The sequence below is a fragment of the Meleagris gallopavo genome, chromosome 14, assembly GCF_905368555.1.
Source record: "Meleagris gallopavo chromosome 14, MGAL_WU_HG_1.1, whole genome shotgun sequence".
NCBI classification, from domain to species: domain Eukaryota; kingdom Metazoa; phylum Chordata; class Aves; order Galliformes; family Phasianidae; genus Meleagris; species Meleagris gallopavo.
This window is the reverse complement of record NC_139417.1, coordinates 16369054-16395462: the sequence shown is the minus strand read 5'-3', so window position 1 is coordinate 16395462 and position 26409 is coordinate 16369054. Positions and strand designations below refer to the sequence as shown.

General features: G+C 40.4%; 1 protein-coding gene across 2 annotated transcripts; it reads right to left on the bottom strand.

The window, feature by feature from the left end:
* Nucleotides 1–5868: 5868 nt before the first annotated feature.
* GXYLT2 (glucoside xylosyltransferase 2) lies at nucleotides 5869–26409 on the bottom strand. Of its 2 annotated transcripts, XM_085235515.1 has the most exons (8): nucleotides 26065–26205; nucleotides 25356–25478; nucleotides 19540–19729; nucleotides 19213–19344; nucleotides 12616–12867; nucleotides 11475–11598; nucleotides 9278–9450; nucleotides 5869–8677 (listed from the first exon to the last, which is right to left on the bottom strand). In XM_085235515.1, the coding sequence occupies exons 2-8, from the start codon at nucleotides 25421–25423 to the stop codon at nucleotides 8495–8497; spliced, it is 1122 nt and encodes a 373-aa protein (XP_085091641.1). In that variant the 5' UTR covers nucleotides 25424–25478; nucleotides 26065–26205; the 3' UTR covers nucleotides 5869–8494. The 2 variants fall into 2 exon arrangements, with proteins under 2 accessions (XP_085091641.1, XP_085091640.1); XM_085235514.1 differs by lacking the exon at nucleotides 25356–25478 and having other exon boundaries at nucleotides 26065–26409.

Sequence of the window (26409 nt, the reverse complement as noted above, 5' to 3'; positions counted from 1 at the left end):
CAGCCCGCCCTCCTTCCCGCCGGGGGGCGGTGGCGCGAGGGGGGCGGGGCCGCGCGGGCCCTGAGGGAGGCGGGAAGGGGCGGTCCGCACCTCGCCTCAGGCCGGGCGGGCGGCGCTGGATGCCGGGCCCTGCGCGAACAGGAGGGAAAACTGTGGCAAATTTCGTACGTGGGGAACTCTGATAAACGTGCCGAAACGGGGTGCTTTCTAAAGTGCTGCGTTGGAGAGCTGAGTGAGAGAACTGCCTGTTGGTGCCACGGACCAACTGTCACCTTTCACATAACGGTGAACAGTGTTTCCTGCTGGACACAATTCCGAGACGTCCCAGCACGAGGTTCTGGCACTTCTACTTACCTGTACGTGTTCCCAGGCAGCATCAGTAACCGTTAAGCAAATAACTAAAGGGCAGAGACATGTCTGAACTCCTAGGAAGAAAAACACACAGCAGGAGATGGTATTAAAACCATTAGTGAATTCAGCTGCCAGTTTTCTCCTGGTCACTTTGCTCATCACAGAGATGTGATGGAAGAATCAGCAATAGCAGCACAAGGGAGAAGACAAATACTGTGCAGTGTTTCCCTGCAGAGCCAACAAGGACAGCCAGTCCAATCTACCCCTGGCTCCTGTGCCCGCTCAGCCCTGCCTCCCTGCTGTACACTCGCCTTTCTAGCATCAGAAACCTGCCAGCTGAAACAAGGACAGCAATACACTCCCTAGAGTAGCAAGAATATTGTCCCTCAAAACATCAGTCAGTTCTCCACACGGTGAACAAGCGATAAGTCTCTTCAACACAGAAAAGCTGTGTACTGGGCTAAGAACAGCAGTGCTTATACACCCACAACAGAACAGGCCAATACAATTCAGATTACAGGCTACCCTATGTTCTCTTCCTTGAGGTTAATTTTATTATTTTTAAAAAGGTACCAAAGTCCTACTAAAGCAATAAAACTAATAGCCTATCTTTGCAACCTTAAGCACAACAGAAGAGAGGAGAACGTACGTTTCCTAGAACACAGTTTCTCTGACCTAGCTTCCACACCCCAGCAGTATGTTCCCCCAGGCACTACAAGCTCACCTCCACTGCACAATTTGCTCTTTGCAATAGTTTCTGGAGATGGTCACATACTCTCCATCCCACCAGCCAAAACAAGCCTCGAGAGGCATAAACATACATTAAAGTTTTGGTGTTACAGTTCATTACGGAATTCTTCGGATCCTTGCATACACTGCCAAGCCAGAAAATATCCACTTTCTTTAAGTCCTCTTTTTCATACTAATTGATAAAGAATGTTGACAAAAATCTATATACAAAAGTATTTCACAAAAAAATATTTTACACAAAGAAGTATTTCAAGGAGACAGCAATCTTTCATTCTTTTGAGGTGTCATTGCCCAGCTCATATAAAATAGTAAATCCACACTTCCCATCTTTTTCAGCCCTCTCTCTCCTCCTCCCTCTACTGCAAAAAGATAATATTTTCAAAGTATATACTTCTAAAAGCTTTGTTTTCTATAGGAAAAGTATTTTCATTGAAATAGATTGTTTTGTTTGTTTTGTTTTCAGAATACATTTTAGGATGAAGCTGAGAGTAGAGCAGCCTTGCATGTTTCAAAATCCACATCCCCTCAGCAAACTGAAAAAAAAAAATATTTCCATTCACAGCAATTTGTCTTTCTCTTCTATTTTCAGGGGATAAACATTTAAATACAATCCTAGAATACAAAAAGCTTGTGTGGAGTTCCATCATTGATATGTTGTGTGATCTCAAGCAAATAAAGACACCTGAGTGTCTTTATTAACAAAACAGAAATGATAATTACTCTTCTTTGGAAGAGTACACTTAGTAGTAGAAGCAAACACAAATCATTTTGTTTAAATCCCCATGCTACTTAGCGAGTATTTACTGTGAAACTATAATGAAAAAACTCACGTTAGGAAAGAAAAAGAGGCATTTTTAAACATGTAACGAAAGCATGAGAAATTCTTTTCCAATGCAGATTTTTCTCTTCTTGCATTAAATTTCCATAAAGCCTATTTTAGATTTGCATTTTGGATTTCTTTTAAACTTCTGCAAAGCACTTTTTGAGAGTTTTCAGAGAGAGCAGGACATGGTCCAATATGTTAACAAGATGAATCCACTTCTGCCCAATGCAATTGAACAACTCTTTTTTCACTTGATCTCACACTTGAGAAGTTCAGGTCAAGCACTGATTTAATAAGAATTCTGCTCATTTTCATCAGCACTGAAGGAAGATGTAACATACAAGTTATATAGCATAATATACTTCTACATTCTGCTCTTCCTGCAGTATCAGCAGAAATTAGAACTAGAAACCAAGTGACAGCAATCCAATCACATCACACTTCGCAGACAAAAAAAAACAAACTCTAACATTACCAGTTCTGATGGCAGGGATTAACTTTGCACTACCCAAAAATGGTCTTCCTTCCTGTATGCCCCATTCCTTCCTTTGTATCGATCCAGTTGAAAATGATTCCTTTTATGGGGTTAGCTCTCACCACTATCAGCCACTCTCACACTGGGCAGGGGAAGCAGCAGCAGGATGCGGAGAAGAGGAGGAATGAAGGATTTCTGCACTCAGCAGCAGTCTGCCCTGGAAGGTCTTCACAACAACAAACAACCACCAACTGATTTTTGAGCTTTAGGACTGAAGTACTAAAGAAAATTTGCACCAAATTACACACTACCAAACCCCTGGGCACAGATCAATACCCTAATGCTGAAGACAGCAATGCAAGGTGTATGACCAGCAGATTTCAGTAATGAAGTTTAGATTAGGTATTGAGAGCACCCTGACCTAACATGAGCCTTAAAGTAATTTCATTCACCAATGTGAGACAGCAATTAGTAAGGTATTTTCACTGGGTTTGAACAAAAATTGATTAGCATGCTTTGAAAAGATCTGTAGCAACTGAATACAACATCAAGCATATGCAATGCAGCAGAATGAGAGCAAAACAGGCTTGTTCTCATTTCCTTATGCTCAAGGCCAAGCTTCAAGACTTCGATCTTCTGAAAATATTATGCTTCAATTTACATCACTGAATTTACAAGAGAGGTCAGGGTTTGGGTGTTTTCTGTTGTTTTCAAGTCAATAGCTGCAGGAACTCAAGCGTGGTACAATAAAATGACACTAAAAAGTTGTGCATTTCTGAACCACACAAAACAGAGGTTTGTTGTTTTTTTCTTAACATTTAGAGTACCTCATTGACACTTCACGTCCCTCCTCCTCCGAGGAAATAACTTTTAACAGATCTGGAAGGCTTGGGAGTATCAGAAGACGAAATCAGTTCAATCATGGTGCATAACATCTAGAAAAAGCTGAAAACAAACAAAAAAAAGGATTTGTGGTGGTTGGAGTTTTACTTTGAGTGTACAAACACTGAAATATAAAAATGATTATACTTCGTAAATATTGTAGGCTTTAGCTAAGTTAACCACCAGCCCCAAAAATACCACACTAAGTTCCCACACGTTTTCTTGAGCTATGAGAGCCCATGGCAACTCAATCCCAGGTGTAGCGCTCATTCCAAGCTGGCTTTCTCATACCTTCCTCCCAGTACATAGATAGAAAGCTTCTTTTACAACACTCAACAAACCAGAAGATCATTCAAATTAATAGCAGACTTGTTTTTTCACCTGGAGCCTAAGGTGTGAGGAATCTGGTATTCAAAACAACCAGTCCTTCAGAGGCACTGAGCAGAAAAGGAAGGAGAATTTTGAGGTGTGTACTGAGAAGGCACCTCCTTTGCACAATCCTAACCAGCACAGCAGGTTAATTAACCTGTGTCAGAAAGATTCAGGAACAGCATCCCTTTTATGGAAATACATTTCTGCAGGAGCAGGTCAATCTATGACACTTTTCTTGAAAAAGCATCATGTCAGTGTGATCCAAGTATTTTAGTTCTAACTCAGTTAAACATTTTTGGACTATACTGTAATTTTTAGAAAATAACACAAGTATTTTTGGTATATTTATAGAGCTGTATAAGTCAAACCAAATATTTTACCTTACAAAATGAACGTTTTGTTAATCTTAAGTGCTGATTCTCATGTTGATGTTTTGTCTCAATTTTCATTTTCACTTCAAAGGAGGTGTTGACAGTTTGTTTCTCATTCTGATCCAGAACAAAAGCAAAATTTCCAAAGACTGCCATTTCTTTTGAAGCACAAACAATTCTTTATCTCATATCAACTATAGCTCTTCGGGAGGCTGCAGTCTGTATGAATCCCAGGGTAGATACAGGAACCTGCTGTTGGAACACTCCCAATGCATCTGTGCTGTCTCATTTATGGGTGGGTACACAGTGTCTGTTTCCCAGCATAATATTGGACTATATCTGATGCAGAGGTGCAAAACATTCTGAGAGCTGGCTTCCTTATGGTTACAAGCAGCTGATCCTCAGGAGAAGATTCTCTTGAAGCATGTAGAAGGGAATTATAAGAAATTAAATGATCGATGCTTTGTGTTAAAGCTGATAATGTGCCAAGATTCATCCTACTAGGAAAGTCCTACTTTTTTTTCCCTCTCCAGGTAGTGGTACTTTATTCTCAACTACAAATGTCACAGGCAGGCAGTCACCTCTACTATGATCATACTTACATATAAAATCTTTTCTGAGCTCCATTAATGCTCCACTCTCCACACAGGTGTGAGAAGGATGTCTCCTAGAGTCAATCATGGCTGTCAAAGCACATACAGCAGTGAGAGCATGGCAGAAGAAACTCTCCCAGCACCCAGATCCTCAGCTGTGGTAACTGAGCACCACGGCCTTGCTTTGAGGAACTCAGAATTTATTTGTTCCACGTAGGGCAGCTGTAACCAGATTCATACTGACACAAAGACCCAGCTGTATGGCAATGAGGATGTGGGAAATCACGGTTCAGGTTCCATCCTCTGAATCACAAAGGGCAGAGAAATGCTTGTCCTGTTTGCTATTGCATCCATCTTGCTTCTGCCTATCCTGTACTTTGGAAAATCTGTGCATGTTCTCCCCACATACTACAGTACTGACTAAAGCCATGGTTGCTAGCGAAACATACTGGATCAGAATAGCACAGACAAGGCTAATTACAGAGCATATAATGGAACACACCACAATTACACACTCCTCATGCCTGAAATGAAGAAATATTGTATTGATTTACAGCTGGCCTTACCTTTTCTCATTAATTTCAATTGGAGTTTTAGTCTCGACTTCAAAGAGAACGTGACTGAGCCCAACATACCACACAGCTGAGTAATTTTAGCAAATGAGAAAACAATTTCATAACTAGGCAGACTACTGGCTTGGCTGAAGTGACAGCTCACAAACTTCTATCACACAAAGGCATTGTAGCAAAACCAAGGACGCTGCAGCAGTGACCATACAAGAGTGCCAAAAAAATAAAAGGGAGGGGGAAAGAAGGCAAATGATGCTAAATGACCAAATCCCATAAGTACTACAGAAGAGATTCAAGAAAGGCCATAAGTACCAGTGCAGGATGCAGTACAGCAAGGTGAGAAGGCATGCATTTTAAATGCAGCAACAGGTTAAAAGAATACGTTTCCCTGCAGCTATACCTCTGCACACCTTTTAACAGAAAAAGGTTAAAACATACCAAAGGATATCGCAGTCTCTTTGAAAGCAAATTTAAAAACAGACTTCAGAATTCTGGTGACATATATTGTACAGTATATAAAGTAACTAAACTCTTCAAAAAGGGCATAGAAAAAACACTACACTGGAAAGTTAACATAGCTTCTACTAATCTAACTCAAGTCCCAGTACACACACACACACACACACACACACACACTTTTAACAACAACAACAAAAAAAAAAACCAGCACAAAATACAGAGCTTGCTTAAAATTTCATTTATTTGTACTTTAAGCCAGAGGATCTTAACACAGAAATGCACTGCTATGCCTCCTTGGGAGCTATAAACAATTGGTGCACTTGTCAAATAAAAACACAAGAATTAAATGATACAAGAAAGCTACATAGTTCCTTACACATACACCCACGTTGCATAGGTGTACACATGCATACACTCACAGAGCAGTTTCCAGTTTCCACTTGAAAGAAAAAGAAACGATAGCAAAGCTATCTAAGCCCACTTCATAATACACAGGCAAAGAGCCTAGAAAAACTCTCACCTTTTAGAAACGCAACCAAGTGCTTCCTACTCTGGCAGTTCTTTGTTGTACAACATGCATTTGTAACCTGATGCTTTCTTAAATGGCTTTGGGCTAAAAGGAGGTGCTCAGCAGCTCTTCATGTAAAGCCCCTACTTATCTACCTTCAGCAAGTTCAAGTATAACATAGCAAATTGAAAACCTGAATATTTGACGCTGATACAGCAAGGTCTTGGTTACATGCTTAACTTTATGCACTGCATATAAGGCCTACCAACTAGAGACAGAATTCAGAGTACCAAATAGCTGCTGGGTTAGGGCTTACTTTCACACAACCAGGACACAGTTCTTTGGGCTGCACCCTGTTGTTTCTTTGTCAATGTGAAAGGAGATTTGTTGTTAGCAACACACTCAGTATGTTGGAGTTTCTACTAATTTACAGAAAAAGATTTTGGTTTTCCTTTCTACATTACAATGACACTCCTCAGTGTGACACACCACTGGAAATAAGTCAAATATGAAAGGAAGAGGAAAAGAGGATAAGGCCCATCTAAGTATTTACACATTCCATTACTGAAGTAATGGATGGCTAATTTACATGAATTAGCCAGAAGTACAAAATACAAAATAAATGAAAACTGGTTTCTAAATAAGATTAATATTAGAGCCAACTACTATTAAAATCAAATACGATATGGTTTTGGAAGCTGTAATAGAATATAAATTAATAATTCCAACAACAACAAAAATCAAAGTTAAGTAATTGTTTTAATACATTTTGGAGAACTCAAATTACAGCTTCCCCTGCCCCCCCAGAAAAAGCACAGCGGGAAGAACTCTCCCATTCTTCTGGCAAGTGGTTATTATACTAACAGGAGTCTTCATGTTAAAGCACATACTTCATATATTTTAATAGCTCTTTCAGAAGATAATGTAGCACCTCCTGCAAACATAAAAAGCACTGTTTTGATCCCTAAACATTTTATATGTAATAATGCCTTTGTTTTGTAATGAATTCCATTCCTTCATTTTAACGTGCCCACAGCCAGAGGGTTGTGCTGAGTCATAGCTTACACAGTCACAGCTTTCTAAACTTCTGAGACTTAGCACCAGATCTAAACCGTCTGGGCAACAAGGCTTTTGCACTGCAACTTTCTGTGGCTTATAGACATGGAAATGAGGCATTCAGAATGGCCAGCATGTGTCTCATCTATCCTCATTTGACCTAACGTCAGCTTCACTCTGGTATTTGAAAATAAAATTAAAAAAAAAAAAAAAAGCAAACGAAGACTTCTTTATGTTCTCTTTACTGCTAACTTAAAACGCTTACCTCTTATCATAGGCTTACATTATCTTAAACTTCTCAAAACAGCATGCTGAGTTTCCCCTTCATTGTCTTCTGGTTTTTGAAGGTTAGCTTGGATTACATTTTCAAACTTCACTGTATCCAGAAACACTTTCTTTTTTAAGCTGGAACTAAAACTTTAACTGAAATAGTAAGTAAGACAAGTTGTGGGAGAGGGTAACATCTACACTTAAGTTTAAATGTCTCTGGTTCCCATTATGAAACTCTGGGCTTTCCATCAAAATAAGCGCAGAGGTGCCTCTGTCCTTTACGAGTCCACTTACACTTCTGTGGCAAAGCCTTTAAGATAACATCTCTGAGTCACAGAACATGCACAAACTGTTGATTGGAATTTGCAGCACAGAGGTGAGAAGAGCAGACTGATTCTGTTTGTCTGCTCTGTGCTGTTTAGGACCAGCACAGGCCTGCACTGAAGCTGCTAAGACACAAGGCTCCCTATCTTAACACCTTCTTGACTCAGATGATTCTGCAGCAGTGCAGTGTGCCATGTTGTGTCTTTCACACATCACTCTTATGGATGTGTCACAAACACTTTCACACCTCACGCACTTGGAAAAAGATGCTTGCCATGTCATCTGAAGCTATATTCCATACGTAATAGCTCAAAATGCCACTTTTTTGTTGAGCTTAAGTTCAGAACGAACTTTTGTATAACTTAAAAAAAAGTTATAGTGAATATTGCTGCTCTTAAACAAATAAAGTAAACTCATAAACAAAGTGAGAATCATCAATTCTTCCTGTTGCAACCAAGAAGAAGGAAAAAAAAAGACAAAAGTAGGAAAAGAACAAAAGGACTGTTACGGTGGATCACTAGGACTTCTTCAGACTTTATAATTTCAGAGAGCTACTAGGAAATTGAATAAGGATTTTTTTTTTTTTTTGTCTGAGTTTAAGACAAAGAGGTAACATCCTTCATTTAAATGCTTTAAGACATCCAAGCACAAGCCACCTAGGTGCAAGTTTCATGTAAAAATACAACTACATTTAGTATCTGTGGTTGGCCCCCAGGTAGACAATGACACGATTTTCATACACCTTCTTCATAGTTTTCTCAATTTGCTTCAAAAATACTTGTGGAATTCTCCCACATAAAGTGTGCACTGTATCCAGGAACTTAGACTGAAGAGGATAGTACAAAGACTGGAAGAGATTGTCTTCAAATGGAAACTAAAGAAAAATAGAGAAAAATAGTTATTAGTTTTTAGTCCAGCTCTCCTTTTGGAAAGGACAACAGTGGGGGGATACTGCAGTGTTTTAGAAGAAGGAAGAATTCTGGAACTTGAGCACAAATTCACATGTCCACACACACGCAGATTATGTTTAACTATATTAGCTGGTGACAGTCTCTTACTTTGCATATGGACCGGGAAGTCTACAGCTTGAATTCCTCCTCAAAGAGGAAATATGGAGCTGTGTCTGTATGCAAGCTACTGAAACAATTCTCTGCCTTCTATGGGTGTAGAGGCTCCAGCTGCTTGGGGAGTACAAGATTTTACTGGGCATTTATGAACCAGGGATACTGTGCCAGCAGAAAGAATTCCATTCAATTACTTCTCCATCCAGTACTACAGAAAAGCAATTTATCAGACTTTCTGATTACAAGTTTACCATAATATGAAGGACTGTGAAATGGGGCAGGCCACAATGCCTTTGTCATTTGTGACTGATGGGTATGCTCAGCTTCATCTGCTGTAATAACAATCTGAGTGACCAGGCTAAAGCTACAACCCGCACTGAAATAATCCTCTATCAAAATACAAGACTTACATCACGTATCACTTCATAGAGTGCCTTGAATGTAGGCTGCTTATCATCATGGTAGACACCTCTATTTCCATGCAGAATAGAGACACCTTCTTCTTCTGCACCTTTACAGTTACTTCCATACATACAGTGGTCAGGTCGGTAGTTCCACTGACATGGAAACACGTAGAGACACTCTACCAATGTCAGTCAGAGGCAACGGGGAGAAAAAAAAAAAAACAAAATCATAAATGAGTTACAAGTTAAATTGTGTTTCTGTAGAAAAGTGGGGACTGATGGTCAGGAAAAAAAATACGCAGTTACTTCTTTTACAAAAGGCCAAAGCAGCATCTAGACATAAAAGCTTCCTTTCCTCTGAGGATGGCTACACCTGTCTCAGCATTGTCAGACTGGAACTAACAAAAAGAGAAGGCAATGCAAAGACTGGGTGCAAACAAATCAAGAGTTCATTTTCCAAAGTTAAAGACTGAATCGAATCTAGAGAATGGGGCTCTGCTTCAGAGTTTTCTGCCGTAAGAAGTTGTTTTGAGAGTTACAGAAGTGCACTCACTGTTTTCCAGAATCCTGAATCCTTCTGGAGACAGCAGCAAAAGCTTGCAATGCACATCCATTGTTTGCTAACAAATCTCTCACTGAAGCTACAACCATTTTTTATATGGACACACAGCAGAGCACAAGAGGTGCTGCATCTCATCCAGTGTTCTCAAGAGTTATCTGTTAAATTCTAAGATCTAGGCTATTTTAAAGATGAGTCTAATTTCTCAAGAGACCTTGAAGCCTACTGATTTTTTTTAAGCTTCCTCCATGCATGTATTTGCAATATACTTATAATAAATCATGCCAGTGCCTGCGATCCTTTTGCTATGGAAATGGAGTACAATAATCACTGCACTATGTTGGCAGTATGTCAGAAGCACTGAAGATGGAATTCTCCACTTGGCCTTTCTTAGCTTCCCAGAAAATCTGCAGCTGGTCCTGTGTGATTGTTGAGGAAGTAAGAGAACACTATTCTGAAACACTTATTCACCTAAGGCTCTCCAGCAGAAGACTGCTCCAAAGAGAGCAAATTGTAAGTGGTTTCCATTCAGTATCTATCACACATCCAGAATTGCTCCCCAGTGTTGCCGAAAGCACAAGAAGAGCTGCAGTGCACCAATCCAAACCCTGCTACAGTTAAAAGGGACCTTTCAGTAAGCCTGAGCAGATGTTTGTGAGCACAACTCCTCAGCAGGTTACTATGGGGAGAGGATGTCATCAGGTGTTTATCAGCTTTATTACATGTCATTTGATTATTCTTGATCTTCTTCTCACCATGGCTCTTCCACACGTTTTTTGCTGTCACAGCTGGACTTGGACTCCAGCTGCTCTACAATCCCTCAAATACATTCATCATCAGAACAGCTTTGTGAGACAGCAGCTTTGCAGGACAGGAAGAAGGGTGCATCTTTTCAGATGCCAGGTAACACAGATCCATGCAGTTTTAAGCCAGCACACTGTATCCATAAAAAGCCACCTGCAGCAGTCTCAGGCGATTTCTTTCCAGGCCAGTTTTAACAATCCAGCAATTTACCTCCAAAGTCTGATGTTTTAGTAGCATCCAGTTACTTGGTTTTCTTGTGCTGTCTAATGTTTGTTTATAAAACAGTTATTTAGAAATTACAAGGAAAAGGCACACCACAGTACAGAAGAGAATGCTTATATTGTTTTTTCCCCTCCGTCACACTTAAATTAGCAGTCTAAGTTTGACTTCACAACTAATCTGATTTCATGTTCTTCCTCCAGAAGACTCTAACATTTGAGGGTTTTTTTTTTTTTGGAAGTTAATTTATAATCTCATAACAAAGATTTTTTCCACCTTATTTTTCCCCAAGATTGAGACTAGCACATAGCATACTAAAGACATTGATGCCTGGCATCAGACTGCAATAAACAAATGTTAGCTTGCTTTGCTTTCCCTTATGTTAGCTGCATTTGACTTCACCCAATTCCATATACTAGGATTCCTTAGAACAGAAGAAAAGATGGAATAAATAAAGATAAATCCAATCCCATTCTGTTCTTAAGTTCATCTAAGGGAATACAATCCTGGCTGTGCTTACCACACTACCTTCATGCCAGAGTACACTATGCATATCAGAAGTAACAAAAAGCACTTCTTTGCATTTAGTAGGTAAACATCACTTCAAGAAAGCTTACTTACCTGGGTTGAAGTAAAAAATAATATTTAGTAAATCCTGGTCTCCCCATGTAATGTAATTTTTGTACTTTTGATATAATGGATATAACATTTCTTCCCAAGTCAAACCACTCGGTATCACACTGTTCTGCAGGACAGAAAAACAAAAACAGTGCATTACTGCTGCCATTGTTGATATGATGTATGACTCAGAGCACAATGACCACATATCTCTAAGTCTGCAAAGCCATGTCAAGATACCTAAAAAAAGAACTGCTAGGAAATACTGCTCTGGTTAGGGCTGGAACAGTGAAGCTGATTGTGCTCTATTCATCTAATTCAACAAGAAAATAAAGTCATGCTTTGATGTCAGCTCCTGCTATTCAGAACCTTCCTATACTGAGCAACACTAGGGAGAAGTGGAAAATAAGGGCAGGGATGAGCTGAAAATTGAGGTAGAGAGGTGAGAAAAGAAGCAAACTGAAAATCATTGTCCTTTCTTAAGGAATTCTGATAGTAAGAGCAAGTTGGTTTAATTTTTTCTTCAATCAAACTGCTCCTGAAACGTTACAGGCAACTTCAAGCATTGCCTGAAGAATAAGATCCCTCAGGGGCAAATTAAGTTTCTTAAGAGGTTACAGAGCACACGCTCAACAAAACAAGCAAGATTTATCATGATTAGCCTTTCACAAAAAAAGAAATGTCAGTTTAGGCAGTGAAAACATTCCCTTTTCATTTTTATCAATTCACAGAATCATTCAGTCTGCAGCAGAAAACAACATTTTATTCATTTTTGATGCAAACAATTACCAATTTATCTGGATATTTACATCAAGTTTCTCAATTTTAACAAACAGTGATTACACTGAAGGTCCCTGAAATGATTCTTTAATGTACCTGTGAAGAGAGAGTGAAATGCCGAAGAAGTCAGTTTCATTACTGCAAGGAGACTGCTTCATCAGCAAGACCTCAGTACTTCAGCCTCATGAGGATATTTCTCATGTTTTAACCATCATTTTTATTTAATACTAAAAGAATTGCAATATTCATTCCATATTTTTCAGATTCTTTATAATCTAAACTTAATTTATTTTTATACTAAATTTTAGAAGATGTGAAGAATCCACAAGTCACCAGTTACTGCAACAGCTGTATTTCTTCTCACCCTGAACTGAGTGTTGCGTATCCGTGTTAAATTCATTAGCATCACTCCAGAATTGACTCCAGTTGTCCCATAATAGGGGTGACGTGCAAATCGACTGTACCAGCCAATCTTTGGTATTTCGTGCTCTGGGGCCATAGCAGCTAGCTGCGTTGAGTTGAATTCTTTCAGGATGTGCCAGATGTCATCGATGGGCCTCAGGAAGAGAACATCAGTGTCCACATAAAGGAGAGAATCCACATCCTTTAAAATAACCTTTTGGGTTTGCACAGTAAGAAGAGATGAAAAAAACAAACATAACAAAAAGGAAGATTACTGGCAAAAGGTACTTCTACATTAAACTGCTAATATAAAATAAGTTGCTGATTTATCATCTAAAATGTAATTACATACAGGAACAATTCTTCTTATTACAACCATGTGTTCCTACACAAAGAAACTTATATTCAACGTTAATACATTAAAATGTTTTACATTAATTAAGAAAACCTTATTAATCACAAAAAATGCATAATTATGCTCCTGAAGAAAAAAACATCCCTTGGTGAGTAGAAATGTTCTACTAAAACTCATCAGCTCAGATCTCTGTTACCAGACTATATCAGGAATAACAGTAAAGTTAGTCAAGTCACGGGGGTGTAAATGTAAATTAGACCCAGGATATTTCATCTATTCTCGTTAACAATGTTCCCCCTTGTGGCTACCCAAGTGCTTACATGCTCATTCCTTAATTTCAGTAGGGCAAATTATATATTGCTTCAATAATTGAGAAAACTCCCTTACTGTCTGCAGCAGCTGTTTGGAAGGTAGTAAATGTCACTTGCTCAGGCTGACCATCAGGTTCAACTGAACTTTTGTTGCTCTTCATTATTTTAGAAAACTATTTAAAAATTCCTGGATTTTTACTGTGCTCTCATCTCCAAACCTCGTTTCTCTCCCTCTTTACTTGAAAAGCAAATCCAAAGGGCTATTGATTTGCACCAGGCGTTGGACTGGAACCATCGGTCACTTGTCTGATTACAGTGATACTAATGACAACCTCTCCTGTTTACAGATAACTTAATACTACCAAACAAATTGATTTTTTACATGAATTGAAATATATTGTGACAAAGGTTATTTGTGAAAGACAGAGAGAACAATTAGATTTTGAAAAAGTATTTTGTTCACTTGATAAGATGAGGTCAACAGGCATCCATTACATCGCCAAATCTGCGAGTACTGATCGAGTGACATTTTTTCACCTGATGGAACACTTTACAATTTGAACTGGCATTCAGCCAAGTTTAACAAATTCCTGACATAACTATACGTTCTTCCTACATAGCAGGGCAGGCACGAGAAGGCAAATGTCTGTACATCTGGCTTACAACAATCTCCATATAAATAAATCCAACACAGTCCAGACCACTTCACCGTACAGGAGGTTGTAGCAATACACTGCCAAGAATTCTTCGACTCAAAACAGCAGGTGAAGGTATCAATAAATGAGTGACATTAACTCAGTAACACACTGAAGAGCTGAAATCCAATACTTAACAAGAAAAAAAAAAAAAAAAATCAATGTAAGTCAGCAGAGGACAGGTAGTTGAAAAAAAGAAAAGAATTTTTAGCTTAGGGATATTCTTGATACTGCATATTATTATATAGCACCAACAAGACCTAACTCATAGGGATCCACTGTATTAAGTCATATAAAATGAAAGTATAGGGAAAAATCCCCCCAAATTTAGTCCAAGATGGGAGATAACACTCAAATACACAAAGAGCACGATAAAAAGCTATTAGATTTTGCCTGAGGGACAGCAGCACACTGCAGAGCAAATCAGGATTTTTATTTTATTTTTTTAAATAATGCCCCAGCAGAGAGACAGATTTAGGCATTTCTTAGCAGAGAATTAAGGGCAGAGTTCAACACGTGCACTTGGGAACCCCTCTTAAACCTAAGTGTCAGTGCGATCACGGCCTCTTCCAGCAGAAAAACTTTGGGTTTTTTTTTCAGTATCTGCAAACATACGCATAAAATTCATTCTGTGAAAGTCAAAGGACTCCAATAGTTTTCCTGTTTATTAATAGATTCAAGCAAGTTTTCCAGCTCTCTGTGCAGTGGGTGCCTACTGGCATTCAACTCCATGCTTTCCACCTTGTCAACCTACACTGAGATTCATACACTCTCCTTTCCTGGTCTGCCAAAAGATTCCTGTCTCTCTCCTGTCCAAGCTGCTGCCCTGCAGTGACAACTGCTGAAAGAAAAGCTGTGCTGCTCCTTATAAGCCCTTCACACTTCCCTCTTAATGTGCAAAGTGTTAAGACTTATTTAAAACCTACACGTCAGTTTGAATTGATCACATCTCCTTCTGGCTGTGCATTTAACTTAGTCTTGGGTGGAAGAATTTAATTTCAGAAATCACAACTCTAAGAGATCCTTGCTTAACTCCCTGGATTTCAATAGAATTACACCAGGGATAAAAGTTCATTTAAATAATTCTGGCATTCCCCTTGTCCCATAGCTTTCAGGTAGTTCTATTTTCAAACACTGTGTTCCAAACCTACATACAGCTTTCAGAAAAATCTTATGCTTTCCACAGAACTCAAGTCAAACAATATTTAACTTGTAATGAGTCAAAAGCAAAGGACAGAAGGTTGTGCATTTTTGGCTGCTGATTTTTGATGTCAGGAACAGCCATGCAACACAAAGCAGGTGGAGGTACCAGACCTCAATTCTTGGGCTCTGCCCCAGACAGGGCAACTGACTGCAGCTTAAAACGGATGCATGTCTGACCTGCAACAGAAGCAATGCAGGACTGCCTGGTACCCTGATTTTGCCTGCTGGCACAAACCATATAGACATACCTGACAGTCCATGACATTAAACTGAATGGTCAGGAATATGTGTTGACTGCATTTACCTCCTGCACTATGGGCACTTATTGCTTGAGAGGGGTGGTGTTTTTTTTCCAGCAATAGGGAGTATTCTTAGTAAATCAGAAGTTCTGTACAGAACTTGCTATATTTAGCCTGACACTTCACTTAAATACTCAATTATCAGTTATTTCATTTCACAACTTCTGTCTCTATAGATTCTCCTGTGTTTGCAAGACTGGCAAGTAATAACATGCTACTGTGTAAACACATTGGAATATTGAGAAGTTGTGTTACATGATGGCTTGCAACAGCTAGTGCGTTAATTTAGCTGAGCTTTATCCAAAATTACAGATGAATCAGTGAGCCACAATTAAGTTTGCAATCTTGATGCTAATGTAGTACTGCAAATTAGAGTAACTAAACTAAACTGTAATTAGCAATTAACTCAAGTTACAACAGAATTTTGTCTCAATAAGGCCCATACATCTATCCTCAGTGTTACTCCACTGATCCATTGGGTAGGTTACTCCTTCATTCTCAAGAGAATATGGGGAATCTACCTTCAGTAGATTCAGTGTCTTGAGAAAAGTCTCAAGGTTAGTCACTACTACAAATAAAATCATCCAAAAATCCCAAAATGTTTATTTTACCCGCTTGTTTCAGCAGTTCTGTATTGCTGTCTTAGAACCAGCTGAAAGTCAGCTCTGCGGTGCAACATTCATTAGGCCAGAACACATTGTGTTTTAACATCAATGTTAGTACTACAAAACGGTTTAAATGTCACAACTGTGCTCTTATTGGAAAAAAAAAAAAACAAAAACAACCAACCAGATATTTAGGATTATCCTCAGGAATCTTTATGGTCCAGTCAGACTAACCCCTAACCCTAAGCTACCCAAAAACCAAAAGAAAATACGGTGTTGACTGATTATTTATTGGGGTGTAGGAAGAAGGAGAAAAAGCCATAAGCCATTTGGCATACAAAAGGAACTGGATAAGAATTAAGAAGTCTTAGCTTGACATACACTCCCTGCATAACTTTTGGGATAGAGAATATAAGGAATTTTCCAGTTTCTACATGTGAACTACACACAACATTGACACGTATTACAGGGCAACTTGAACACTGAACAGGCTACATTTTGTCAACCTTCCTAGCACTGCACAACAGCTTTCTCAGGCTGTACAGAGCTGCTCATCATCACCACATCCCCGAATTTGACAGTACATGAAAAGAAGTTCTACTCAGTAAAGAAATTTTTTACCTTTCTGTTTACAGAAGATGTAGGTGACTGCTGAGAGCATTCTCTTTTTTTTTAAAAAAAAAAAAGTTTAATCTTTTTCAAGCATTTAGAAACTGTGTTAAGATCCACATCTCTCTTACTCTGCCTTTGAAGACCACATTGATGGTTTTATTGAAACAGATTTATTGAAACAGACTGCAGTAAGATATTTAAACTGCTGAGTTTCCATGGAATCTACCTACTCAGAAGCTACTTCCTCTGCATTTGTGCAGCAAATGTAAGATTAGATGTCACAGAATGCCTCTACAAAAATGCAGGCAGCCATATGATCTTACTAAATATTTGAGTAACTCAAGCTGATTCAAACTGCAAATACATTCATTAACCTGTTACCCAGCACAAACCAATTCATTACTACAAGCTGCAGGATCACATCCCATAGCTCTAGTTTTATCAGCCAGTAAAACCCCTGAAAGATTCTCACACAATCTTCCTTGAACACATTCCTCATCCCCTCCTGCCGCTTTCACATGCCTGCTGGTGCTGCTGAAGATTCTTTGGCAGGAGAGGCACTTGTGATTCAAAGGCTTACATTCCACTCAGGCTTAGCATTATCAGGAACAGGACAATTTGCACAACTGAGGGCAAAACAGCTGATAAACTCAGCTACTGCTCTTCTGGGATCCTTCCTAAATCCAGTCATTTTCCACTGCTGCGGTAGAAAATGCCGAGCACAGGAAAGGATAAGCAATATATTTAAGTCAAAACAGACCTCTAAACAACAGCACTAATGACTATCTGCTCCCACCACGTGCAGACAGGACTTTTGCAGCACTGTCTTATTCAAAGGGGATATCAGAACCTGGGTATCAAATAACAGTAAAAATAATGGTGAGTGAAATGACCCAGATTGAGGCTGTGGACTTGAGCAGCAGAAATCTAAGTGGACACTTGCCACCTCAGCTATCACTACAACTCATTTTCCTCATTATATCCACATCAACTTAGCATCAGCCACTGCTATTCTCAGACAGCTAAGCCTACTGAAAGCCTTAAACCTCAGCCTGGCTACACACAATATCTTGCAACTGCCCCAAGAGAAACAAACATTTGCCATTTGGTCTGCTTCACAGTTTTCCTAAGAAAACATGCAGTGATCTAATACTCCTTGCAAGAAGTTACTAGGGAACTCTAAACTTTAGAAATGGGGCAAGCAACAAAGGAGCCAAAAAGCACTGCCCAGCTTAAATGAATCAGCATGAATGCATAATTCTTCTCTATCATCAGAAAGCTGATAACAAAACCATTTCTGTGACAAGTGTCTCTACTAAAATGACAAAAATACTGCAGATGTAGGAAGACCAGAAAGTTTTGTTTATCTAGTGAAAACAGCCCCAGATGAGTAAATCCTTACAACCAATCTGCACAGAACAAACTAACACTGAAGGATTATTTTCCAGGTGATATAAATATTTAGTCAGGGAACAGAGGATCCCAGCTGAAGATGGAATTACTTCCAGCCCATCTGGCCTTTGTGCATTTGAAAGCCCAGCCCTAAACAGCAGATAAACAGAACTGCTGACAGCACATATTTTTTCACATATGTATTCATAGTCTAAAGTATTTGGACATGCAGCTGTCTCCTGATTGTTTCCATCTGAGAAAGTAAAGATTTCTTTGTCCCTCTATTTCTCAGAAGATGGCAATGAAGAGATCTGGACTGTGTGAGCAGCATGTCACTTTACTGGAGTCACCCCAAACCAACCAGCAATGCACAAGATATTTTGATGTCTGTTCTCAATTCCACAGAAACTGCTTTATTGCATAAGTTCTTTAAACTCTGCATATGCAAAACTGTTACCAACATGTTACTTCTCTCCAGCAGCCTTAAATATTTTCCAAATTTACAACTCTGTAAGTATTACACAGCAAAGAACAAGTTTTCTGTGGACATGACTATTCCATAGCACCTGAGGCACATGCATGAAATCTGACCTTACGTACACTGGAACTGTTCCATAAGGGCACATCTTACACTCTCATACAAGAGAAGAGATTACTGAAAGCATCACTCTGAGGACCAACATAAAGAAAGGGAGATAGTGGATAAAGAGATATGATGACTGCACACTGAAAAGAATGTTATTTATGGAAGGCATGCAGCATCTACCCTGCAGGAGCTCTCACACTGAGTCTTAAGTGGAAGTTCCACTGGGAGCCTAGTGGAACCAGAGACAAATAAGAAACATATTCCTCACTAGCAGAAAAAAAAGCAAGGTTGGATTTCTGGTTTGTTTGTTTTTTTTTTAAGCAGCAAAAGTACAGATTAAAATACCTTTAAGCAGATGTTTCAGCCCAAAAATAAATATAAAATTAATAAAATTTAATATTACACCAGCAAAGTTTCCTTCCCGTGGAAATAATCTTTTTTTTTTCCCCTTCTTTTTTCTGTCCCTCCTGAAGCAAACTACTCAGAAAGCCAGATCCTTACCGGAAGAAAAAGGCGCTGGGCAGCACATGGTTTGAATAACTTCTTCCATTCCTGAGCATTTCCTACTGAGAAGGTTATTGGGTAAATGTTGTATTCAAATTTCTTTGTATACGAGGAGGGCCATTCCTGTAACTGAAAGACATTCACAGGAGAATTAGTACATATTATATAAGGTGTTGTTGTTGATTAATATGCATGTATAGGGAATTTAGAAGCCACTTCCAGTAATGCTTAGCTGTTACTCGTTCATGTCAGTGTAGTTGTGCTCTGGGATCTGTAGCTTATAACTAACCCATGTATTTATCTACTGAACAACACAGAACTCACTTTCTTGTTGAATTCAGGCTTAAGGGAATCCTCAGAAAAAATGTGAAAGCAGAGCCTCCTGCTGCTAAACAGAACTGCTGATTTCAGCATGATGAGAGTCTCTTCCAGCCGGTCCCCACACGCCACAACTGCCAGATGCATGCATTGTAAAGATGAAGGCTCTTTTGAACGTTTTTGCTCTCCAGGCTTCCTGAAGATTCATAAATAGACAAAAATAAATTGAGGTAAACACGAAGAGATTTCTGCACCAAGATCTGTTTTTTTTTCTTCCTTTCCATCGTGTAGAGGATCAGGAGGTTTTTTCCCTGATTAGACATCCACAGAAAATGCAATTGGGCGCCAGTTTTGTCAATGGTACAAACCAAGTATTAAAATTACTTCACAAATAAATACACTATTTTAAGAATTTTCCTACCTTTCTGATCTTGCATAAATCACCACTCTACACCCACACATGAAACCAATTCAACAGCACTGCAAACCAGACCACAGCTTACCAAGTGCTCTCCTTCCTAGCTTTGAGGTTACACAGCCAGAATGGCCAGTCTTCAAACACAATGCAGGTTACAGCTTTGAGGTTACACAGCCAGAATGGCCAGTCTTCAAACACAATGCAGGTTACAGAAATCCAGTAATTTCATTACCAGGATCACAACTTCTGGCTAGATTGGAATAAGACAACTAGTCCTTACATTAAAAAAATCGTCCGTCCATATGTAAATTATTCTAACAGTTAATTTTGCTTTTAAAAATGCATGCTTTAATCCTGGCCTGAAGGTACTGGCATTGTTTCAAAGGACTGCTCTGCATTTTACTGGGTGGAATCCCTGAGATTTTTCTAAAAAATGGATTTTTTCAAAACAAACATATTCAAATGTCCCAGATGAATCAGACTACATTCCACAAGCAGTCTAAGGCAGAGCTGTAGGTTTTTCCACTTAGCCCCAATGTGTAGGCTTTAATACAATTTCATCTGGCCTGAACCTGCACAAACACAGCATATTCGGGCTATTTGCTACTCAGAAATATCAGAGTCCTTTCTGGGGACTTGGAGATGTTTTGAAAATATGGCTTTTTGTTTTTACGCCCTTCCCCTGCAGTCAGTACAGAGGTGAGAATCACATCCTCTGAGAATGATATTACTGTATTGTACTCACATTCCAACAGATGGCATTTATGCTCCTCTAGATGGATTAGTGGTGACAAAGTAAGGAAGTCACAAGCATTGTAGTCATTATAGTAAAGTTTGAAGGCTAATCAAAGCTCACTAGCAGCTCCTGACTTACCACTGAACAGAGGATATCAATCCCTGCCTGTTCTCAGCACACACAATTATATATAACTAATCAGTAAAGTTAACACTATTAAACAAAAGCTCTAAATAAAAATTATAGTTAATGAAGCTGTAATTATCTTCTCCAGACATTAAAGTGCTACTCAGTATAACAGCAGCCTTCTCTACGATGAAGTAACCAACTTTTGTGTTAAGGAATACCAACTAGTGGTACTTTACTGGCTATACAAAGCAATGTGTTTCATTAATGGTTTAAAGTCTTGGGCTTTAGTCTTAATTAAACTTCAATTTTATCAGTGTGTAAGTAATAGAATACCACATCTATATAAAGTGGTATTTACTTTCCAACCTATTAGTGTAAAAACCACTGAATTATTAAAGTGAATAATTAGCTGCTCACACAGACCCTGCTTCCCCCCACCCCTTATCTCTTTAATGTTTCCTCTTAATTGAGTCTCTAAATCAAGCCATATGCAGGATGAGAACTGCTTTAATATGGCCTGTGGCAGTAGAATTCACTGGGAGAGGGACTGAACTCAGAGCTTTAACTTCTCGCAGCCCTACACCAAATCACTAAGTTCTTGTTTTGCAAATTTTAGCCACAATGAACTCCATCCTGCAGCTGTTGTACATTGACAAACTCAGCATATGCATACAGGGCTTCCAAAGGACAGACTCAGCAGAAGAAATCCACCGACAGCAGCAGACAGTCCTACAAGCCCATGGGGGGCATGGATGAACAAGAGGAATACCTTCTGCCAACACAGACACCTTCCTGGCCCCAGAGAGGAGGAGGTTTGGAGTCATTACAAGTCATGAGAACCTGATCTTAGTGGGAATAAAAAGATGAAAGTAGCAAGGAGGTACAAAAGAAAATTGGGAGATCACAGCACAAGATTTTGTATCTTGAAGTACACTAGGAAACCAAGAGGACTGTAAGAACAAAGGTGAGCTAGAAAGGGAGATAAGAAAGCACCATAGCAGGAAGCATTTAGAAATATCTCAGCTTAGTCTTCACAGAATCATTATTATCTGAAAGCCTTAAAAAAAAACAAACAAACCAGGAGTACAAAAAAAGTTAGACTTCAGGGAAGTGAAATACACAGATCTTTGTCATCTTACTCTTCATCTTCTTGATTCAGAATATAAGGATATCTTACTGATATATTAGAAATCTAACTAAAATAACATTATGTCAAACTCTCCTGCTCCATTCTTTATTTTACCCATCTGTTTAGAGAAAATTATTTCCTGTTCCCCCATTACGTTATTATACACATAGCATCTGGACAGATCAATACAGTGGGAAGGCATTACAACAAAGGCACGATGACAAAAGGACTGGCACAATGGAGAGGTGCTATAAAGGAAGGGAAGAATATTGCTCACCTGCATTGGAAGACAGGTTTGCAGGGGAAAGCTTCACCAAGGAGAGATCTCCAGGAAAAGACCCTTCCCCAGAGACAGTCCTTAAATGAGGTCTAAGAGAGGTGCAGCCAGGTTCCACCTCTCCAGTCACATAGCTGAATTGCCTTCACCTGTGCTCCCAGGGCTGACCTGGTCCTTTCCCCAGCTGCTCAGTCAGTGGTTCAGGCCGTGACTCAACAGTTCCCATACATATGGCTTCAAAACTAAACACTTGCTTAAGAATAAGCATTGCAGAAAGCATAACAAAATAATTGCAGAATGGATCCCCGTGAAACAGCTGAAGCCTGACTTGGTGAGATGTAGCACAATACAATGCTATAGCAAAGGCTTTCCAACAAAACAGACCAATTCCCATCCAGTTACCCAATGGCATTTTATTTACTGCATACATTTTTTTCTGACAGGCACAGTTACAGACATCACAGAAGCCTGAGTGCTCAAGCACAACAGCGTAGATTCCTAGGCCTTAAAGTTTAGATTACATGCAATTTTCTTATTAGTCACAGGCAAAGTGTCTCAAACATAATTAACCCAGAACCTGTCTAAATCAATCCAGATCCATTCAAAATAACGCATTCCCATCTCATTATGGAGCCTGCTAATCTATTCAAGCCTTCAAATTTATTCCAGAGAGAAAGATAACGCATGCAGATTCTTACAAAATGCAATATAGTTGTTAGCTTTTGAAACCACCTTCTTATTATGATCTCATTTGCTCTCGCAGCGTAAACAGGGTTAGATTTAGGCAATGTATCAAAATGGGTGATTCACTAAATGGGCTCCTTTCCTGAGAGTCAGAGCTGAGTCAATGCCCCAACTTTGGCTCTGTTATGTGAAACACATTCTCTCACACTATTTAAAATATAAATTAGAAAGTGTCAAAACGTTTTTAAAATAAAAGTTCTCACTTTAATGCAGTTGCATAAAATTCACTGTAGGCACTGACAATAAAGAGAACTGTTGAAATTTCAACCTCCTCCCACCGCTCAGACTAAGAGGGAAAACACTCAAACCAGAATGAATGTTTCCATCTTCTTTTATCAAGAATGTTCTTTGTTAGTGAAGTATGAGGTATTCGGGCCACCAGCATGACATTATGGCCTATCAAACTCAAGCCAAACTTGCATGTGTGTTGCACACAGGCAGCAGAGAGAAAAAATATCTTGACCAGTTGCCACAGAAGATATGTTTAGCTTTGGCAAAGTTTCTATTAAGCATGTTTAGTTTCCTGGAAGAAAGTATGGTCACATCTGCCCTTCAAATGTGAAAGAACTTTTGTGCTTTACGATACCTCACACACACTGATCTGGCACATATGTGTATTCTTCATATGAAGAAAATCCTGTTGAAGCCACAGGACCTGCCACTTCCAAAAGGAATCATCAGTAAGACCACCATCAAAAGCTGGCTTTCCAAGCTAACCTGAATGTGACGCTTACCTTCAGATTTGCCCAGGTCATCCAACAACCAAGGCAGGGCACAAAACAGTTTGCCAGCAGTTGCCAGGCACCAGCCAACTGGTAATGCACAACTAGAAGAGCTCTTATCACGTATGACTGGAGTAGAAGAAACATGCATGCCTCAAGAATTGAAAACGAATGTCTTCTCTTGTTCTCATGCAACTGCAGAAAGCAATATTAGAGAATCCCAGTGGAGCTACAGCTCACCAAGCCTGCAGCACGACCTTGTAAACCAGCGCACGTCCATCTGTTCAGACAAAAACCTGCATTCTTCTGCCAACACTGTATCAATCAACGTGGGAAAACAGAACTAAACAACTCTTCACATTCACACAGGCATAACTTCACTGAAGTTACCTGAATTGCTCACTCAATCCACAAACACACCACCAGCAGGCCACAAGATCTTACATCATCAGATCTCTGATCCTGAAGGAATCAGATCACACACCACCTCTCACATCGACCTAAAAAATCTCCCTTGGCTCACAAAGAGTGATATAATCATTTTATAGGAACAAACGGGTAACAATGGCCTCAATTCAGCATATTACATTTGATGTGCTTTATTGTAAGCACCTGCATAAGGAAATCCTCCTGAAGGAATGGGAAGGCTCGCTCCTGAATCTAACACCCATGTAAATTATGTAACACCTATGCACTGCCTGTTTCCTCTCTTTCAAATTCAAGCCTCTGAGAACAGTCTCCGCACTGCTGTCAGTGTATTTTGGGTCAGACTTGTTAAGACAAGCAGATCCCATTGCCTGACACCTTTCCCGTGCTGGTGTGGATGTGATCTGTACCAGCATAGCACCTGTTAGCAGACAGCTTTTCTTTCCCAAGAGGGCAGGCATCTCCTCCAACACTTTACATCATTCACCAAAAATTACTTTTTCAAGGTACCCTCAACTAACTGCATTTTATTTTGGTATTATCTAACAAAGTGTAGAATTTTTCAGAAAGCATCAGAATTGGACACTTAAAACTGGACTTCTCAGTAATGCAACCCTTGCTGGTGTCAGCAGCACGGGATCATACACTGCCAGCAAACATGAGGGGAAAAAAACCAACCCAAAGTGGAAGCAAAGGCAAGGTTGAAATCTATCATTTCACTCTGTTGCTATGATTGTTCTGTGTTGCAGAACAACAGCAACAAAAACTCTACAGCTTTTGTAAAAAGTACTTGCAAAGTCATTAAATAATAGAAAAGCCTGATAACGTCAACTTTTGGAACATGAAGATGCTCAGTGAAAAGCTCATTGAAATGGAGCACTTGTTTACACTCTCCAGCAGTTTCATACTTTCTGTGCTCCCTCCTTCAGAGTTCTTGATTTCCATGATAATTGCAAAGATATGCCTCAAAGAAAAATGACTTCAGGAGGTACAGTTGCCGGTGGAAATAATCCTGCTTTAATACATGCATTTGAATTCTGTCCATGATGCATTCCCAGCCACAGTAAACATCTCCTGCATTCAGCAGGGTAACAATGCTTGCACGAAACCCACTGCTTCAGTAAGTTAAGGGATAAGAGCTCGAGAAACAGGAGTGGCCTTTCATTCAGAACATCTCTGTGAAATCATGAATCAAAGACACAAAGGCATACCAAGTTAATTAGATATGAGGTCACACTAACCATAATATAGTTGGAATGCAACAGGGAAAGCAGTCCTCCCACCACTGAAAGCACACTGCCCGTATCATTTTTGAAGCAATGAGAATACTGTTGTTTTTTTTTTAATAATCCATCCCCAAGGCCCTGAAAAGGGGAATACAATACACCACAATTTCAAACTCTTTTCTGCTACAGTTACGTATAAAAAATGTTCAAAACAAAATACGAATAGCTTGAAATCCGACGACGCCAAGCAGTTTGGAAAGCAGCGGTAAAGCACAAAAGGAGCCGGCCACCTTTCATCTCTCCGCAGCATTAAATCAGAGCAGGTCTTGCTCTCAGCGCTGACAGCAGCTCCCGAGCCAGCGAGCACACGGCAGCCCTCGAAACAAGGCCAGAACTCCGGCAAAAGCCGCCGCTTCGGAGAATCGCTGGCACGCAGAGGCGCTCCTGCCCTCACAGCGCAAAGCCTCCACTTATGTGGCACCTCCGGCACACGCGTTCAGTTAAACCATGCACACACAAACCCGCACGCTTAAAGCAGAGCGACCAGGGTTAGGTTTCCACCGCCACGCAGCTCAGGGACTCACACGGGATAAGGGAAAGAGTGCCTGGAGGGCCGCCGAGCGGAACGAGTTCCCGGGGCAGGGCAGGGCGGGCAGGGCACGCTCGGGGCGGGGGGCCGGGCACGGCGAGCGGCGGGCGGGGGGCTCCCGAGCCCTGCCGTTACCTGGCAGCGGCGAGTCCGCCCCCGGGCGCGTTCCTCCGCGGCGGGCTCCGGCTGAGCCTCGGCTGCCGGCGGCCGAGAGGCGCGGCGGGGCGGGCGGGTGCGGAGGGCGCGGGCGGCGGGCGCGGGGGCGCGGCGGCGCTGCCGACCAGCAGGTAAAGCAGCAGCAGGCTGCCCAGCGCCAGCAGCGCCGCCGCTACCTTGCAGGACAGCCGCATGGCGCGAGCTCAGCGCGCCCGCCCGCCCCTCTACGCGCCCGCCGCCGCCATCGCCCGCGGCCCGGCGCGGGGACGTGGCCGCCGAGCCCCGGCCGGCGCCCGGCAGCAGGGGCGGGGCGCGCCCTACCGT